Source organism: Symphalangus syndactylus, chromosome 6 (genome assembly GCF_028878055.3).
Source record: "Symphalangus syndactylus isolate Jambi chromosome 6, NHGRI_mSymSyn1-v2.1_pri, whole genome shotgun sequence".
Taxonomy (NCBI): domain Eukaryota; kingdom Metazoa; phylum Chordata; class Mammalia; order Primates; family Hylobatidae; genus Symphalangus; species Symphalangus syndactylus.
This window is the reverse complement of record NC_072428.2, coordinates 64,836,607-64,857,406: the sequence shown is the minus strand read 5'-3', so window position 1 is coordinate 64,857,406 and position 20,800 is coordinate 64,836,607. Positions and strand designations below refer to the sequence as shown.

General features: G+C 35.6%; 1 protein-coding gene across 21 annotated transcripts in view; it reads left to right on the top strand.

Annotated features, from left to right (window-relative positions):
- Positions 1–20,800, top strand: part of DLG2 (discs large MAGUK scaffold protein 2) — a 2,194,174-nt gene that overhangs the window by 1,585,446 nt on the left and 587,928 nt on the right. For all 21 annotated transcript variants that reach the window (XR_008658315.2, XM_055281255.2, XM_055281254.2 and 18 more), the window contains one exon: positions 1,374–1,543. Coding sequence is in view for 20 of the 21 variants with exons in the window: in XM_055281255.2 (XP_055137230.1) it covers positions 1,374–1,543 (170 nt within the window). In the remaining variant the exon portion in view is untranslated. The remainder of the gene's footprint in view (positions 1–1,373; positions 1,544–20,800) is intronic.

Here is a 20,800-nt window from a genome sequence, read left to right as displayed (position 1 = left end):
CTTGCAGGTAGAACTGACTACGTGGTGGTGGGGGAAAAGAAGCATCAAGCAAAGGAGGCCCCTCATTTTTGACTCTGAGCAACATGGTAATCTGAGATTGGGGACACTAGAATGGATATACAGAGTGAGGGAAAGAAATTTTTGTAATCTCAAGCCCCATGCTCTTAACCATTATTAATGTTATCACTAATTATTATCATGAAAATAAAATATATTCGGAGTCGACGGCCACATAATTTTAAACTAACTGGAAAGGTTTATGGAAATGTCAAATTATTCCTTTCCATGTGAAAATGAAAAAAAAAAAAGAGGAAAGTTTGATGTAGAATTTGTTGTGGTTCATAGTTTTCAAAGTAAGCACCTGGGAACAGGATTGTCTGAGGTTCCCCTTGAACTTTGTAAATCTGAACTTTAGTATTTATAATATTATAAGATGAATTGAGGTGGAGAGGAGGGTGGGGAAACAGTGGAAGATAATTTGCCAGAAAGCTAACAGACTTATTTTATTTTATTTTATTTTTTATTATTGTTATTTTCTTTTTTTGAGATGGAGTCTCGCTCTGTCTCCCAGGCTGGAGTATAGTGGCGTGATCTCGGCTCACTGCAACCTCCACCCCCGGGATTCAAGCAATTCTCCTTTCTCAGCCTCCCAAGTAGCTGAACTACAGGCACACACCACCATGCCCAGCTAATTTTTGTATTTTTAGTAGAGACGGGGTTTCACCATATTGGTCAGGCTGGTCTCAAACCCCTGACCTCAGGTGATCCAGCCACCTTGGCCTCCCAAAGTGCTGGGATTACAGGCGTGAGCCACTGCGCCCAACCTAATAGGTTTATTTTGGATGATTGAGTCAAGTATATTTTTTCTTCTGTCTGTATTTTTATATTTTTCAGATATTTGAAGATGATTACTTATTACTTTTATAACTAGTAAATTAAAAATTTGAGAAAATTAGTCTGTAAATAGTTATATTTGTTATGTCTATATAGTTCATGGTAATAAGTTCTGAGAACCACTCAAATTGTAACTTTCAGTCAAACCAATTAAAATAATGATGTAACTTACAGAGGCCTTAAAATACATGCCCTTCTAACTATGCCATATGTGAAGCAGTCCCAGTCAAAGTGGACTGGAGTTTAGGATGGGACCTGCTGGTAGTATGGCTAAAAGTGGTTAGGAAGAAGGCTAAGAGGCTTGAGGAGTTTAACATTTTCTAGATCTCCTTCATTTGAAGCATCCTTCCAAATTTAAATATTTTAAAATTTCTTAGATTCTTTACTTTCCCACTTCTTAAGGTCAGATAAACATAATAATATTCTTTAAGAAATCTTGCCAGCCACTTCTGAATCTTGACTCTTTTCCTTCCTTGCAGGGTCAATGATTGTATCTTGCGGGTGAATGAGGTTGATGTGTCAGAGGTTTCCCACAGTAAAGCGGTGGAAGCCCTCAAGGAAGCGGGGTCTATCGTTCGGCTGTATGTGCGTAGAAGACGACCTATTTTGGAGACCGTTGTGGAAATCAAACTGTTCAAAGGCCCTAAAGGTAATAAAAATATAAATGACTCACAGACACTAGTGACAAACCATCTGACTGAAATTTGTGCCTCAATACTCGTATGATGAACTCTTCAACCTCTGGCATTCAGTGCTTACCAAGAGATTTAAAATCCTACAATAGTTGTGACAAAGGGTAAAGGAAACCGGTACTCTAAATATGAACTCAGATAAGAAGGAAAGGATAGATTTATGTAGAAACCTCCTTATAAACAAAAATATTAACAGTCATCTATATTTTTCTATAAATTTTTAATCTTACTGGGTCATGATAACTTAGCTAGCATATTAATACTAATTTTTCAGATACAAATGGTAAATCATCTCATTTAGCAAAATAGTAATATAAATAATAATTAAAATAATCTGTACTAATATAACAATCATATTTTTATAATGTTGTGATATGTTTAAAGTTTGGTTATATTCTTATGTGTCGTACCCAACATTACATGACATTTTACGCTTGCAGTAGCCAAAATAAGTTAAAATTTATTTTTTTGAAATGTTCTCATATCTCTTGAGATTATTATAGTTACTCTGTGGAGTTGCATCAACAGATGAATTACCACACTACTTTTTGTTTATTTGTTTTTTGTTTTGTTTTGTTTTGTTTTGAGACAGGGTCTCACTCTGTTGCCCAGGCTAGAGTGCAGTGGCAGGATCAGGACTCACTGAAGCCTCAAGCTCCTGGGCTCAAGTGATCCTCCCATCTCAGCCTCTCAAATAGCTGGGACTACAGGCATGCACTAGTGCATGTGGTTATTATTATTATTATTATTATTATTTTATTTGTTTTTTGGTAGAGACAGACCCTTGCTTTGTTGCCCAGGCTGGTCTTGAACTCCTGGCCGTAAGTAATCCTCCTGCTTTGGCCTCCGAAAGTGTTGGGATTACAGGCAAGAGCCACTGTACCTGGCCCATACTAATTTTTAAGAATAATCCTTTGAACTCTGTTCTTCAGAATGATGACATTAAGTAGTAACTTAATAGTATTTAATATTTTGGAAATAAAATCTAATAATTAGCTTAACATTATTTAAATATTTTAGATGATTATGACCAAATAATGACTGTACTCTTTGAGTAAATCATTTTTCTTTTCTTTAAAATCTAGTTAATCTCTAATGCTATATGAGATTGAAAAAATAAGCCTACCATCTCTTCTAGGAGGCAGTAGTGGGTGGTATTTAAGATCTCAGGACTGAGTTTAAAAGCCTGGTTCAACTACTTGCTAGCAGAGTCATCTTAGTTGGGCCAGCTCCCTCATTATTAAATGGGGATCATAATGGTAGTATCAATCCATAGGGTTTATGAGGATTAAGCATTTAACCAATAGCTGGAACAAGGTAAGCAATAGAGCCCGGTGGTTAAGATGCAGACTCTACAGCCCAAAGTGTCTAGATTAGTACCGTGGCTCTGCAGCTCACTAGCTGTTTGGCCTTGAGCAAATTGCTTAACCTCTCTGGGCCATATTTTCTCATCTACAAAGTGCAAATAAGAATAGTACTTGCTCCTAGAGATGTTGTGAGGATTAGATGAGTTGATTCACAAAAAGTATTTAGAATAAGTCCTGGCACAAACTAACCGACCAACAAAATTAGCTACATATACATGTTATCTGTACTATTATTTACTACATATGGTTTTAAACTTTGTAACAATTGTTTGGTAATGTAATGAAAATATTCAGAGATTCCTCATGGGTTAAATTCAAATGCGTTAAAATCATAGAACTAACACATTTGAATTTAACCCATGAGGAATCTCTGAATATTTTCATTACATTACCAAACAACTAAAATCTGGGTAAAAAGAAAAAAAAGTGAAGCATTTTCATATCACAGTCTCTAGTGGCATGAAAGACTTTCAACCCTCACATTTACTAAAATCATATTGCAAGGAGCTTTAAAGCCAAACAAAATGGGCATACACATTATTTCTATTAAAAACGTATATTATATGTAGCTATTTCTGTAATTCAATTAACTGTAATTATTCAGCATAGCCCTAAGACAAATACTAATTTTAACCACTCAGCAAAGAAAGTAACATCATGCATTTATAGACCTTTTGCTAGCTGAGCAACCGGATGACCTCCAGCTGCTCAGCAGAGCACTTAAAGGCTAAAGATGACTAAAACTTAATTTTATCAAGAATACATATTTTAGATTTTTATTTTTGACGCCAGGGCTCCAGCTGGTTTACTTCAGTCTGAACTGCTTTCTTCCTTGAGCCTGGAGTGGGGCAATAATTGCTGTGGGACCTGGAATGGGGAAATGGGGAGAAGTGAGCATTAATCAACTGGGTATACCTAGGCAATAACCCAATTAAAGTATACAATGTATGGGAGATGGGGTTACAAGTGAGCTTGGTCTACTGAGATGAGGAGAACCAGATAACTGTTGGAAATAACTTTACATCCCTAAAAAGCAGGATCTTGCGAAATCCCTGTAGAGAGAGGTGAGACTATTGAGCCTGTTGTGGTTATGCTGAGTCAGTCATACTTCTTTCTACTGTCGCTGTCCAGAGGTCACTGATGGGGATTTGTTTCTCTATATAAAGCTTATCAATTTACAGAAAAACTATTTTAGTCATTGTTTAAGTTCCTCATCCCTCTCCCAGTACCATAAACACAGCAAGTGCTGAATCAGAGTAAGTTGAATACTTAAACTGGATTTTACAGTAACTCTGATGATACCTCGTAGTCTTAACTTCACTTGGCACCTTATAATTCTTCATTTTTGAATTACAATATGTGTAAAGGGAATTCCTACCAATGTTTAATCATACAATGGAAACTCTTATGCACCCTGGAGTGAAGATAAATGAGATGTCGTCTCTGTCCTCAGAAAGTTTAAATGGGAGAGATGCACGTGAAGTCAACTACCTTTAATGCAACACAAAATGAACTCAGCTCTATGATGGAGCCTGAGCTATGATTTCACTGGAACAAAGTGGAAGACGTGATTCATCATAACTAGGAGAGACAAAATGGTCCAGAGGATTTAAAATTTTCAGCAAACTAACACAGGAACAGAAAACCAAACACGACATGGTCTCAGTCTTGGGAGTTGAACAATGAGAACACATGGACACAGGGAGGGGAACATTACACACCAGGGCCTGTTCGGGGGCTGGGGGGGAAGGGGAGGAATAGCATTAGGACAAATACCTAATGCACTCGGGGCTTAAAACCTAGATGACGGGTTGATAGGTGCAGCAAACCACCATGGTACATGTATATCTATGTAACAAACCTGAACATTCTGTACATGTATTCCAGAACTTTAAAAGAAAAAAAAAAATGTGCACAGTTTATCTGCCTTTCCTTGAGCACATGGGTACAATATAGTAAGCATCAAAAAATCTAGCCAACTGAGCTAACTGGATTGAATTATGTATATATAATACAGAGTTATCTAGATATACATTAATGTAGTCCTTCAATGATTCAACAAATACGTATTGTTTAGTATGTACCTGGCAGAGATCCAGACAATAGAGATTCACAAAGAAAATCCAGATAGTTCTTGCTCTCAAGGAGATTACAGCCTGGTAGGGAAAACACCTGTAATATAAATTGGGAAAAGTACTAGGAATAAATGTAACAGATTGTTAACGGGGTGCCAATTAGACAGTGGGTCAAAGGAGACTTCTATAAGCAAGTGTCACTTAAGCTAAGCCTTGAAATATAAATTAAAACAGACATTTAGCCAGGTAAAGAGTGGGGTCTCAAGAGCATCCCAGATAGAAGTAGAGGCATGTGAGTGTGATGGCTATAGTGTAGAAAAAGATCTTGATAACTTCTAGGAGTCTAATAATATGAAAATTAATTACATGAAATGATATGGCTGAGATGAGCAAGGGCCAGATCATGCTTAGCTTTGTTGGCCATATTTGAAGATTTGTGTTTATATTGAAATGCAATGGGAAATTATTGTGATATTTTAAGCATGAGTGACACATGATAAAATATGTAATTTTTAGAAGGTCATTCTGGCTGCTATGAAGCAAATGAATTGAAGAGGGCAGAAGTGAGAGCAGAGATCAGTTAGGGGTTACTTGGAGGAAGGAGAAAAAAGTAAATGGATTTGAGCTATCTTGATGCCATTTATTGGTAAAATAGATGGTGGTGTTTCAAGGATGAGGTTCAGTTTTTTATTTGGGGTGCCATTTGTGAGGTGGGGAAGATTATGAAGGAATCTCTGAGGACAGAGGGAACCTCTGATGTGTCTGAAAAGGAAATCTCAAGGAAGCAGAACTGGAGAAGATCTGTCTAAAAACCCTGCCAAATTAACATACTGATTTTTCACTATATCTTGTGAAATATCTGGGTTTGGGAACATATTTTTAAATTGACATTTTTACTTTTTATTAATCTTTAATATAAAAATATGAATATGGCTACTTTAGCTATTTTAAAGAGTTAATGCATTTAATAAATCTATTTTATAGATTTTATAGATTATTAATGCCCAGAATGTTTTCAGTTTTAGGATTGTGTTTGTTTTTGCACAGAACAGAGGATAAACAGATTTATTCCTTTCTATGCTATAGGTAAAACATTAAGAGATTCTGTGAAAAAGTGATTTGTGGCAAATTAAATTTATAGTTTTTCAATTTCGTACTCTATATTGATTCCATCTATTGCAAAAATTACTAATTTGAGATAACCTTTGATGTATGTGATTTTATCTTTATAGCAGAGCTAATCTTCCCAACACTCAGATAGAATCAATCGTCTGATTGGTGATTTATAGCCATATATTTCAGTAATGGATATTTGGGTAATACTCATTCTGACTTAGAATGTCTTTTCTCAAAATAGGTAGAAACCTTGCTAATGTCACGGTTATAGATTTGGTCATTGCAAGCACCTGGGGTGTCTGCATGTGGGCAATCAATTGAGAAAAAAATAGGTAATTATATGTAGGAAGAAATTATTTGGCAAATCCACTTAGGCTTGCCAAGCAACCAAAAATCAAGCAAAGGAAGAAAATCTAAAGTGTGTATGTGGGTTTCCAGGAAATAGATGTACTATAAAAGGCTTCCTAGTGACTTTCCCAAGAACACATTAAATCATAACTTCCAAGGAGCTATTAATATATAATTAAACAAGTACAGAACTGTTTGTTTCTATGGCCTGGGCCAAAGAAGCCTAAAGCTACAGGAGAAATTAGATGACTTCTTTTAAGATGCTCTTGTTGCTTAAGAATCGTATAGGTGGCTTAAGGCTAAGTTCTAAAACCAAAAATGTGAAAGCCATAGTTTTATTAACTGATATCCAAAGGTGGTCTTGCTTGTGGCTTTATTTTAGCCACCTTACTCATTAATAAAAACTGAAAGAGTGATTAAATCTACGTAGTGACAAATTTTAGCAGTTCTCCTCCATTATTTTTTAAAATGTTTTTAAACTCTGATATCTCTGTAGATACATACTTTTTGCCATTACAGAGCTCTGTATCAGTGTAAACTGAGAATGTAGTAGATTGTAAGTTTATGTTTTGTATAGGAAAAATGGTAACTATGAAATGCACACACTGTAGAAGTCACTATACCAATGAACACTTACAGTGTTCATAATTCAATCATTAAAGAAGGCACATATGTAATGAAGAAGTTCCTGGATATCTTCAAGCAGCCATGAGCCTAGAACAAATATAAGAACCACTTTATGACTCGCTGTCCTCATCTGCAAAATGGTTATAATCTAAATATGTAATTCATAGAGTTATTTACAGGATAAGAATTGTAAATTCTTAATAAATTCTTATAATATTTTTACTCTTATTACCATATTTGGCAGAAAGGGAAATAAAGAAAAGTAGCAAAGAACTCATTAATACTAAGGGACTAAAGGATGAAATTGTATTTAATGTAATATTTAATATAAAATACTATGAGAGGTTCCTTTTTTTCCTTCAACTTTTAATTTAATTTCAGAGGTGTATGTGCAGGATGTGCAGGTTTGTTACATAGGTAAACGTGTGCCACGGTGGTTGGCTACACAGATCATCCCATCACCTAGGTATTAAGCCCAGCAACCAACAGCTATTCTTCCTAGTACCTGATGCTCTCCCTTTCTCCTGCTCCGCCTCCAACAGGCCCCAGTGTGTGTTGTTTCCTTCCATGTGTCCGTGTATTCTCATTGCTCAGCTCCAAGTTATAAGTGAGAACATGCTGTGTTTGGCTTTCTGTTCCTGCGTTAGTTTGCTGATGATAATGTCTTCCAATTCCATCTATGTCCCTGCAAAGGACATGATCTCCTTCCTTTTTTATGGCTGCATAGTATTCCATGGTGTATATATACCACATTTATTTATCCAGTCTATCATTGATGGCATTTAGGTTCATTCCATGTCTTTGCTATTGTGAATAGTGCTGCAATGAACAGACACCTGCATGTATCTTTATAATAGAATGATTTATATTTCTTTGGGTATATACCGTATGGTGGGATTGCTGAGTCAAATGGTACGTCTGCCTTTAGGTCTTTGAGGACTATCTTTCACAGCGGCTAAACTAATTTATGTTCCTACCAACAATGTAAAAGCATTCCATTTCCACACTGTCTTCCACAATGGTTAAACTCATTCACACTCCCACCAACAGTGTAAAAGCATTCCATTTTCTCCACAACCTTGCCAGCATCTGTTGGGTTTTTTTTTTTTTTTTTTTTGACTTTTTAATAATAGCCATTCCAGCTGGTGTGAGATGGTATCTCATTGAGGTTTTAATTTGCATTTCTCTGCTGATCAGTGACGTTGAGCTTTTTTTCATATGTTTGTTGGCTGCATGTGTGTCTTCTTTTGAGAAGGTTCTGTTCATGTCCTTTGCCCACTTTTTAATGGGGTTGTTTTTTTCTTGTAAATTTGTTTAAGTTCTTTGTAGACTCTGGATATTAGACCTTTGTCGGATGGATAGATTAAAAAAATTTGGGGGAGGTCCTTTAAAAGCACTAGAATATTTGTTGAATTAATGAATTGACTATTTATTAAAAGCTTTTAATATTTAGCAATTCCAGATAGAACCAATATATATTTGGCTTATGCATGCATGTATGCATATATATAATATGTACATATATTTCTGTTATGTGTATATGCACATATATGTTATACGCAGCTGCAGTTTTTTCTTTAGCTCTATATAAATTTGTTTCTAACAGGTTTGAGTTATGATGTGTCATATAACTCTATGCTTTATGAAAATGCACATATATATTTAGGATTTTTCTTTGGTTTTCCCAGTTTGGGCATCTGTGTCAGTGTATGCCATGTGCAGAAATAGCTCCAAGTATATTAAAACTTAGCCTTATGATATCTCCTTAGCACCAGGTTCCATCACTCGCCCCTCACCCATGTGACCTACTCCTGCTTTTGACCTCTCCATTTATACAAATGGTTGTCTTAGTCACCCACAGTAAAAGGCCTTGGACATCCTTTTTTTCCTTTTGGTTCTCTCTTCTTTGCTGCTTTATTAAATCAGGCATCATACCTTTTGGAAGCCACTTACAAAATAATTAATCCTCTCTTTCAAATCTCCACTGCCATTATTATGGTGTTCCTGTCTTCTTTTTTTTTTTCTTTTTTTTTTTTAATTATACTTTAAGTTTTAGGGTACATGTGCACAACATGCAGGTTAGTTACATATGTATACATGTGCCATGTTGGTGTGCTGCACCCACTAACTCGTCATTTAACATTAGGTATATCTACAAATGCTATCCCTCCCCCCTCCCCCACCCCACAACAGGCCCCGGTGTGTGATGTTCCCCTTCCTGTGTCCATGTGTTCTCATTGTTCAATTCCCACCTATGAGTGAGAACATGCAGTGTTTGGTTTTTTGTCCTTGAGATAGTTTGCTGAGAATGATGGTTTCCAGCTTCATCCATGTCCCTACAAAGGGCATGAACTCATCATTTTTGATGGCTGCATAGTATTCCATGGTGTATATGTGCCACATTTTCTTAATCCAGTCTATCATTGTTGGACATTTGGGTTGGTTCCAAGTCTTTGCTATTGTGAATAGTGCCGCAGTGAACATACGTGCGCATGTGTCTTTATAACAGCATGATTTATAATACTTTGGGTATATACCCAGTAATGGGATGGCTGGGTCAAATGGTATTTCTAGTTCTAGATACCTGAAGAATCACCACACTGACTTCCACAATGGTTGAACTAGTTTACAGTCCCACCAACAGTGTAAAAGTGTTCCTATGTCTCCACATCCTCTCCAGCACCTGTTATTTCCTGACTTTTTAATGATGGCCATTCTAACTGGTGTGAGACGGTATCTCACTGTGGTTTTGATTCGCATTTCTCTGATGGCCAGTGATGATGAGCATTTTTTCATGTGTCTTTTGGCTGCATAAATGTCTTCTCAATCCTAAGCCAAAAGAACAAAGCTGGAGGCATCACGCTTCCTGGCTTCAAACTATACTATGAGGCTACAGTAACCAAAGCAGCATGGTACTGGTACCAAAACAGAGATATAGACCAATGGAACAGAACAGAGCCCTCAGAAATAATGCTGCATGTCTACAACCATCTGATCTTTGACAAACCTGACAAAAACAAGCAATGGGGAAAGGATTCCCTATTTAATAAATGGTGCTGGGAAAACTGGCTAGCTATATGTAGAAAGCTGAAACTGGATCCCTTCCTTACACCTTATAAAAAAATTAATTCAAGATGGATTAAACACTTAAATGTTAGACCTAAAACCATAAAAACCCTAGAAGAAAACCTAGGCAATACCATTCAGGACATAGGTATGGGCAAGGACTTCATGTCTAAAACACCAAAAGCAATGGCAACAAAAGCCAAAATTGACAAATGGGATCTAATAAAACTAAAGAGCTTCTGCACGGCAAAAGAAACTACCATCAGAGTGAACAGGCAACCTACAGAATGGGAGAAAATTTTTGCAATCTACTCATCTGGCAAAGGGCTAATATCCAGAATCTACAATGAACTCCAACAAATTTAGAAGAAAAAAACAACCCCATCAACAAGTGGGCAAAGCATATGAACAGACACTTCTCAAAAGAAGACATTTATGCAGCCTGTCTTCTTGATACCTTATCTGGCATACTATAATAGGCTTCATTGCTTGTCCCTCCCTTCCATACCAACACATATCTTCTACACCAATCTTCCAAAAATTCAAAACTGTTCATGATTCTTCCCTGGTAAAAAAAAGTCTCCAGTAGTTTTTCATTGCCAGTAAGTAGCATTTTATGCACTCTATGATCTCTTTCTCCTCCAGCCACAAAAGTTGGTTTCAGTCTTCTCTTCTTCATTGTCCCATTCACATATCTTCGGATGCAGGTGAGCTGCCTTGTGTACCATTTCTTAAACATATGCCATGCTTTCCTGCCTCTAAGCCTTTGTTCATTTCATTCCCAACTTTGAATGTCTTCTCTTAGTATTGTGACCACTATCTGCTGACATCATATCCATCCCCCAAGAGCCAGTTCAGTGTTAACTTCTCCATAAAGCTGTCACTAACTGACCCAATCAGAAGCAATCTTTCATTTCTAAGAACTTCTGATGTGCTTTATTTCTTCCTTTTTTGTTCATTCTTTTGTTATCAGTCCAGGTAACCCATAGGGCATGAAAAGGATGGATATCAACAACCCAAATTAAGGAGATAAAGAAACCGCTAATTCTAACACCTAAGTTATTAATGTAATGATGTCTATCCTGGCCAATGCTAAATTTGAAGCATTAAGTGATATTTAAAAGGAAAGTACAAGCTCCAGTCTGTGACCCAGTTCCAGGTAGTAAATGGGAGGAATTGAGGCAGAGATGAGTGGGGAGTGCAAGGTAGATCATAACCATCAAAACAGCATGGCAATGGGAAAAGGAATGGCTCAGATGGAAGCTGACAATTTTTCAAGTGCGAAGAGTCCGTATGAGTGAAGCCCATGTTTTGGCACCTTACCTTTTTTCACTCCTTACAGAAATAGTATGTACAAGAAATTAGAGGCATCTGGCACATTGCTTACCAGTCCACTTAATCAAAAAACAATTTCTAAATTTTTGATTTTTATTTTATTGTATAACTTATGTGACAAATTTCATGTCCAGCTTATCTAAACATCAACTTGACTTGCATCTGATATTATAGATAGAGAATTTATTAAATATCTAACTTAAATAAATTTTACCAGCTTTTCTATTTATCATACTCATTTCCTTTATCAGATCTGTTCTTACTCCTCCATCTGCTCCTGTTTTTTTTTTTTTTTTTTTTCTGATGCCCATATGGCCAAAGTGAACTATCCAGTCTTGATGTGAGGAAGTCATCTGAAAATTTCCTGACATTAGTCATTTGGCTAATTGATAGGCCTAGAGCTGTGTTATTGAGAATGAACACTGAATGAATTAAAATTTTAATTGAAAATTAAATGCACTGTTCTTAACGCTTAGTACCGAGACTGTCTGCACCGAAATTCTTCTTTTTTCCCTGATCTGTCCATGGATAGCTTTGTCAATAGTGTGTTTTTTTTTTCTTTAACAAGTTGGATTTTCTATCTTGTAACCATAATAACTTGGGGATGTTTAGGTTAGCAAAGTTTTTAGTTATCTGAAATTCAGCAGTTCAAGACCAAGCATTTTACCAGACCACTGGTAGAAACTAAAACCAAAGTTTGTACAACTGGTTTGATTACTGGCACCCAACCATTTACTGTATCAGGGGACATCATGCATTTTCTTTTTTCTTGCCATGGAGTAAATTACTATGTTTATTCATTTTCTAATGCATGTGCAAAAATGCCTCTGAATACAGGAAACAGTTTACTTTTTATTCAGGCTCACGTCCTGGAATCAAGTTCCTAGTGGTAGGTGGACCTGTTTTGGGTGAAAGGCCATGCTGGAACAATGATTTGTTCAGTAAGCACGAATAGCAAATTTAACTATTTGGCATGAGGTCTCAAAACACTACATTTTCCTTTTACTGCTAATTTTTTAAATCCTTTTGAATTACCACAGTTGTTCCCTGGGGTACACAAGGAAATTTACTTGAGTATATATATAGTACAACCTTCTATTGGAATAAAATAGATGGAATAAGAAAGAAAGTGGTGAGCTATTTGTGTTAAACCAGGGAAACAGTCTTCTTAGAAATAAATTGTAGCTAAATTACCACTCTCCTGTCCACCAAAGAGCAAATCTTTTATTATTATTATTATTATTAAATGAAGAACACCATATTTGATAAATTCACCTTGTTCCCAGGTACTTTTCTGTAGAATTTCTTGTGCATGCACGTTGTTAATTTCTGATTATTTCTGGATATAAGACATATCCTTGTGAATTGGGAGGCTCTTTCTCTAAGCTAATATTTGGTCGATATTCATAATGATGTCTGTAAACAAGCTCTCTCCTAAGATTGTGCAGCAAATCATTCATCATGAAAGAACAAACTACAAATATTGCCACTGTAATTCCCACTGTTCTGTATAATACAACATTATGAGAGAATTAATCACTTGATTACGTTTGCTAAATCTTTTTGGAAATTAGTGAATGATGCCACTCCTGTCATGTGCCCTTTGGGGATAACATGGCCACTGTCTCTTTTCACAATTTTCTTATTTGCTGTTTAAAGCTGATCTTTAATTTTTTAACAGAATATATGATCAATGGCTCCTTGAACAAATTTTTGAAGTCAAAATTATTTTTACAATGAAAATTTCAGATTTAAATAATTGCACTGTACCAAATGTACTTTTGGTTTTTCAACATTTAAAATTTTATCGTTCACACAACAAACCCTGTGAAGAGCTGTGAATATTTACTCAAGGTAAATATTTGCCTACATGGAATTGGTTGTAAGCTTTAAAAAAAAATGTTGCTGTGGTAAATACAACTATAAATCTTTTAAATTTATGGCCAGCAGCAAAGCAATTTGATGAAAAGACTTTGAGATTTGGAGCTAGGACCTAAGTTGAAATCCTTTCTTAACTTAAATAAGCATTAGAGATATTGGGTATGTATCAGCATCTAATTAAATTTTAAGTGTTCTTCTTTTTGTTTACTTTTTTAAAAGGAAATATGCAGAGAAAACAATCATCTATTCACTCAATAAATATTTTATTTCAAAAACATATTAGGTCTGGAAGTTATAATGCTAAATTAAAGGAATGAGAATAAATAAAGAAGTTTAGGCTTTTTTCCCAAGTATCTTCTTAGAAGACTGGTATTTACCTAGACTGAAATAATGCAGTCCTCCTCTGCTGACTGATACTTACTTCATACTAAATTCTTCATGATCCCTGATTAAATCCATTTTGGTTCCTCAACTCATGGACCAATGTCCATTAAATTTTTCTCTTTCTATGAAACACTGAGATCCAATACATTAAAACTTGCAGTACTTTTTATTCATGGACCATGACTCCTAATGCCACTAAGCTGTCAGTCAAAAGCCTGTACTACATGGCCTTTGTCCCTGAACATAACTCAACTGTAGATAGATACTTTGGGTACTTTATCCCATATAGAAAACTTACTAGGAAAGATAAAATGAAATCTATTTTAATATCCATAAAGAACACCAGCTTATGCATTTTTAAACACGGACAATTGTATGGGTTATGTAGTTATGAGATCCCACTGAGTTCACTGAAAATTGAAAAATTGGAAAACAAAGGTTGATATTAGGCAAGATTGAGAATTATTAGTCAAGGCTGAAAAAAGAGTAGTTAAGAAAAGAGTAAAAATGACACAGAAAACAAACTAGGTACATTTCTGGAAGAGTCAGTGCCTTATCATGGTGAATGAAGGTATATACATATGATTTGTTCAGTATAAGCCATTAGTCACATGAAGCAACAGTTCAATAGTTACTTCCCGGGGACCTAAAAATAGTCATTGAGATTTTAGTAGTAGTAGAGTCAAAATGAAAATTTTATTCTTCATAGTTCCATTTATTTGAATCAACTGAATGTGGTAGCAGTTTTTTTAATTATAATAATTTTGATGTGCAAGAATTCTAAGATGTCAAATATTCTGATCTCTCTCAATACACGGATTCACTCATATATTTTCACTCATTACGTTTAGTAGCAAAAAGCACACAATTACTTTTGCACCAAACTAATATTTAACAAAGCATTAATTGAACATGCTCTGAAGACAAGACTAAAAATTGGGTATAGAAACATGGTGTGCCCTCAGAGGAAATAGTGGTCACAGTATAGTGTGTAAAATGTGACAATACTATAAACATATGCCCAGGCTTTTTCTAGGAAACCTTGACCAAGGCTTCAATTTCTGCTTTAATACTCTGGAGAGAAAGTTTTCCCATACTAATGGTAGCTGTTCACTTGGGAGACTGCTCCAATCACTGGATTATTTTTTTTTTTCTGTAATTGAGCTGAAAGTAGAATTCCTCTAAAATTGTCCATTAATCTTGTTTTTGCTTTCTATGGCTACGGCAGACAACTCTTCACAAGAGAGCCCTTCAGACATTTGTAGGCCACTGTCAAGTCTCCTTTCAGGACTCTTTCCTTTAGATTAAGACCCCCAGTTCATTAACCATTCTTGATTCATCATTTTTAATCCCTTTATTTTGCTGTAGAGAAATTTTCTCTACAAATTTCTATAAATTTTGGCAGTATCCCACCTAAGTAACAATACACAGAATTGGATATACAGATCTCTTTGTGTGCTTGTGAGCACAGACCATAGTGAGTGAATTTTGTGCACGCGAGCTCCATACTCTACTTCTGTTAATGTAGTATAAAATTATGTTAGCTTTGTTTTTAAGAATCGTTTTGTTGGCTCATGTCAAGATTAAAGACAATTGAATATTATTTCATATGAACTTTTGGCTATCAGATCTATTACATTTTATTTTAGAATAATTTTTTATTTGTAGACTTATACACTTGTTTTGTCTCTATTGAATATAACATTGTTGGACTGCACCTAGCATCTGGACCTATTGATATCAATCTCAGTAGCCAATCAGCAATTCCTTATATTCGCCACCCTTTCCTCATCTATCAATTATAGGTAACCTGAAGGTAACCTAATTGGATTATCAGAAATAAGATGGAATTCGGCAAGTGCATATGTTAACCAGCACATATAGATGTAAAAGTGAATACCACAGGTATAAGGAAGGGCTGGTTATAAAAATAATGGAAAGATAAACATAAAAATAATGTATTTAGGGGAAGTTTTTTATGAAATACAATGTGCATACTACTAAAGAACTGTTTTCCAGATTATGAGAACAGGTTATTTTCTCCTTCAGTAACTCACAAAATGAGTAAAACTTAGGGACAATTAGCAACCAAAACCATTAGAAAATTTTGCCTACAGTGATAAAAGAAGCAGTGAAGCACAACTTAATGCAATACACTTAAAAACCTGTGACTAAAAGAAGGAAATTGTAGCAGAAAGGGTTAGAGAGGCTCAGATGCTACCCGACTCCCATTTCCCTCCTGAAATTGTACTGCTGATTGACAAAATCCTAAGACTTCTCACTGATACCATTAAATCCAGAGAAGAGCACACTGAGCTAGTAGGCTTATCTTTTTCAAAGAGTAGTTGAAACTTGTGATTGAGAGAGTCTAAAGTGGGTAAAGTGAGTAGCTATGCTGATATTCTCTGGTGGAAATAAAGGTTCTCTAGCCACATCCCAAATTAGAGAAATTTCTCCAATTAGATGCAACTTGGTGTAGGACATTTAACAAAATCTCAAAAGCTAACAGAATTGGGGTCTTACCAGAAAAATGACACACTTGCCTGTAGCCTCTACTGAGATCTCTTCCAACTCCCTTGCCAGCTATTGCTCAGGCACAAAATGTGATCAGAACACAAAATAGCCAAACCTCCACTCCCACTGTTACTTGGGTGGGAAAACAAAATGATTCTAGGCACAAAGGACAAAGGTAAACCAGTCACATGCCTTATATCAGAACAAATAGAATGTCCAATTGAGGTGCCCAGTCATGAGCAGGATGAAAAAATTTAGTAACTCTGTAAGAATACCGCAATCAAAACCAGAAAGAAGCGTATTATTGTAATCTAATCTATTAAGCACCTGGTATGTATTAGGCAGTGTTCTAATGTTTTATACATACATATTTTAGTCCATTTAAGAAACCCTATAGGTATTGTTATTTCATGTACAGTTTGGAGGTTTAATAACTTGCCTAAAATCATACAAATGATGACAGAGCCAGGACACAAATCACTGGTGTCTGGCTCCAGAGCTCATGCTATTAACCCTGTGTGATCTTGGACTCACAACCTCTAAAAAAAAAGAGAAGAAGAAAATAAGGAAGAGAGGGAGGGAGCAAAGGAAGGAGACAAAGAGTATAACCTATAATTCAAGGGGCAGAAGGGAATTGCTCATGATTTATGCTGTAGGAAAACTTAAAATAAATTCAATTAAAAAGTGCTGAAATACAAAAATGTAAAGGTAGAAAATGGGGTGAAAAGAAAGATTGAAGCCCAGGGAACCCAATAAAGGGCCTAAATAATACCATTACAGAACTTATGAATATGTTACAAATAGGAAGGAAAAATAGATGTCACTGAAAATAGCAACAAAGAGCAAAACTTGAGATAATTATGATGGGCACAGACTTCACAAAAATTTAAAAAAGAAGAGAGAAAAACTTTAAAGCTATACCAAACAGGAGCTATAGAGCTTCGAGAAAATGAGCTAGTGGCCCAAAGAGTATTGATTTAGTCAAGCATTTAAAAAATATATCACTCTTTCAGAGAAACAACATACACTGGGGCCTACTTGAGGGTGGAGGGTTTGGGGAGGGAGAGAGTGAGAAAAGATAACTATTGAGTACCAGGCTTAGCACCCGGGTGAAGAAATAATCTGTACAACAAACCCTTGTGACCCGAGTTTACATATATAACAAACCTGCACACATACCTCAGAACCTAAAATAAAAAATTAAGTTAAAAATCCAAAAAACATATCACTCTTTCCTAAAATATGTCCTTCATCAAAACTGTTATTTATATCATTTTAGATGTAAATCTGATTATGAATTGAAAAGAAGAAAAAATATATTTATCATGATAAACCAAAGGGAATAATTTAAAAATTATTTCAAACAATAAATAAGATGGCCAAGTTTAAAATCAGAATATAGAAATCAATAGCATATAAATATATGTCCATATATAAGTAGTAATCAACTAAAAAATATAATGACAGAAAATATATCATTTACAATAGCCAAAAATATCTTAAGAATACACTTTCAAAAGCCCAGGATAGGCCGGGCGCGGTGGCTCACGCTTGTAATCCCAGCACTTTGGGAGGCCGAGGCGGGCGGATCACGAGGTCAGGAGATCGAGACCACGGTGAAACCCCGTCTCTACTAAAAAATACAAAAAATTAGCCGGGCGCGGTGGCGGGCGCCTGTAGTCCCAGCTACTCGGAGGCTGAGGCAGGAGAATGGCGTGAACCCGGGAGGCGGAGCTTGCAGTGAGCCGAGATTGCGCCACTGCACTCCAGCCCGGGCGACAGAGCGAGACTCTGTCTCAAAAAAAAAAAAAAAAAAAAGCCCAGGATGCATTAGCTATTTTTCCTGTTGCTCTCCCTCCCTGCACCTCACCCCCTATAGGCCCCAGTGTGTGTTGTTTTTCTCCATGTGTCCATGTGTTCTCATTGTTCAGCTCCCACTTATAAGTGAGAACATGTGGTGTTTGGTTTTCTGATCCTGCCTTAGTTTGCTGAGGATAATGGCTTCCAATTCCACCCATGCCCCTCTAAAGGACATGATCTCATTCCTTTTTATGGTTGCATAGTATTCCATGGCACACATTTACCTATGTAACAAACCTGCGCACCCTGCACATGTACCCTGGAACTTAAAATTAGAAAGAAGAGAATAAACTTCTTGATAAACATTTAAGATCGATATAAAGGTAACTTTCAAATGCTGCCAAGAGACATATAATAAAGGAATACCATAATGTGCCATTGGAGAAGCACATGCAACATCAAAAAATTTCAATTTTTACTTTTATACCAAAAATTTTAAATAAAAATAACAAAAATTTTATGCAAGAAAATCTGATATTTAAATTTCTGTGAAAAATTAATAAGCAATAATAGCAAGGAAAATTTATAAAATGAACAATAATGAGAGAGATCCAGGCTTACCATTTATTAAGACATCATACAAAGTTATAATAACTAAAATAAAAATTAAGGTATATCAAAATTAAAGACTATAGATTCTGAAAATAGACAAGACACATAAAGGAATTTAGTTTATAATAAAGTTGGCAATTTGAATAAGTGGGAAAAAATGGGTTGTTCAATAAGTTATATTGGGAAAACCGGACATCTATCTTTAAAAAACAGTTGTGTCCCTTTTTCACAACCTACATCTGTACTAGTCTGTTTTCATGCTGCTGATAAAGAGATACCTGAGACTGGGCATTTTACAAAAGAAATTGTTTATTGGACTTACAGTTTTACGTGGCTAGGGAGGCCTCACAATCATGGTGGAAGGTGAAAGGCGCATCTCACATGGTGACACACAAGGGAAGAGAGCTTGTACAGGGAAACTCTCAGTTTTAAAACCATCAGATCTCATGAGACTCATTCACTATCACAAGAACAGCACAGGAAAGACTCATCCCCATAATTCAATCACTGCCCACCAGTTTCCTCCCATAACACATGAGAATTGTGGGAATTACATTTCAAGATGGAATTTGGGTGGGGACATAGCCAAACCATATCAACATCCAAAAAACATTTCTATATTTAAATATAAATGTTTATTTAAAAAATGAAAGCATATGACTGTAAAGGAAATTGGGTAAATTGACGTATATTAAAATTAGGAACTTCTATTCATTAAATGATGTCACTAACAGAGTAAAACAGGAAGACATAGAGTGGAGAAAATATTCCCAGTAAATCTATCATACATTTGTGTAATGTTCAGTCTTATTCATAATAAAATAATTGCAAGTTAAAAGTACAAGATGCCATTTTTTAACTGTCAAATTGCCCACATTCAAAAATTGTGACAACGCACTGTGTTAGGAGGTGTGGTAAAAGAGGCTCTTTCTGAGAGCTGAAAGAGGCTGGTGGAGTATAAATTGTTCCATATTCTTGGAGAGCAATACCAAAATATCTTTAACTTTATAACTGCTTAAACCCTTTGGCATAGTGATTCTACTTCTAGGAATTTATCCTGTACGTGTACCTGCCTATGAGTGAAATGACAATGTTAATTGCAACAGTGTTTCCAGTGGCAAAAATCGAACCAAAAAAATCTAAATGACAAAAGAAGAATACCTACAATAATTTTATTGCATCCATACAGTATACTATAATGCCATTCAGCTTTTTAAAAATGAGGAGCTGAAATGAATATATTAAATGAATGAAAGCACTTAAAGTACTGAATGAATAAAATGAATGTACCGAAATGGAACAAAATCCCGTGTATATTGTTAAATTACCTAAACATCGTGGGCAGTATGTGTAATGTTCTATCATTTGTCTTAAAAAACATTAATTTTAAAACAAATCTCATCTTGTAGTTCCCATAATGCCCACGTGTCATGGGAGGGGCCTGGTGGGAGGTAATTGAATCATGGGGGAAGTTACCTCCATGCTGTTCTAGTGATATTGAGTGAGTTCTTACAAGATCTAATGGTTTTATAAGGGGCTTTTCCCCTTTGGCTCATCACTTCTCATTCCTAACATCATGTGAAGAAGGATGTGTTTGCTTCCTCTTCCGCCATGATTGTAAGTTTCCTGAGGCCTTCCAAGCCATGCTGAACTGAGAGTCAATTAAACTTTTCTCCTTTATAAATTGCCAAGTCTTGGGTATGTCTTTATTGGTAGTGTCAGAACAGACTAATACACTTATATATACATAGAATATGGATAGTATCTGGAATATCTTGAAAAGTAACTGACAACAGTAGTTGCCCCAGAGAGGGAAACTATGTGGGAAGAAAATTTAGTATTTCTGTTTGTTCTTTATACCTTTTGGATTTTTCTACCATGTACATATATTACATTATTTTTAATAAGCAAATACTTTTTTAAAAAAACACAAAGTTTTTATACTAGCCATTCTGACTCGTGTTAGATTGTATCTAATTGTGGTTTGGATTTGCATTTCTGTAATGATCAGTGATATTGAGCTTTTTTTCATGTGATTGTTGGCTGCATGTATGTCTAATTTTGAGAAGTGTCTGTTCATGTCCTTTGC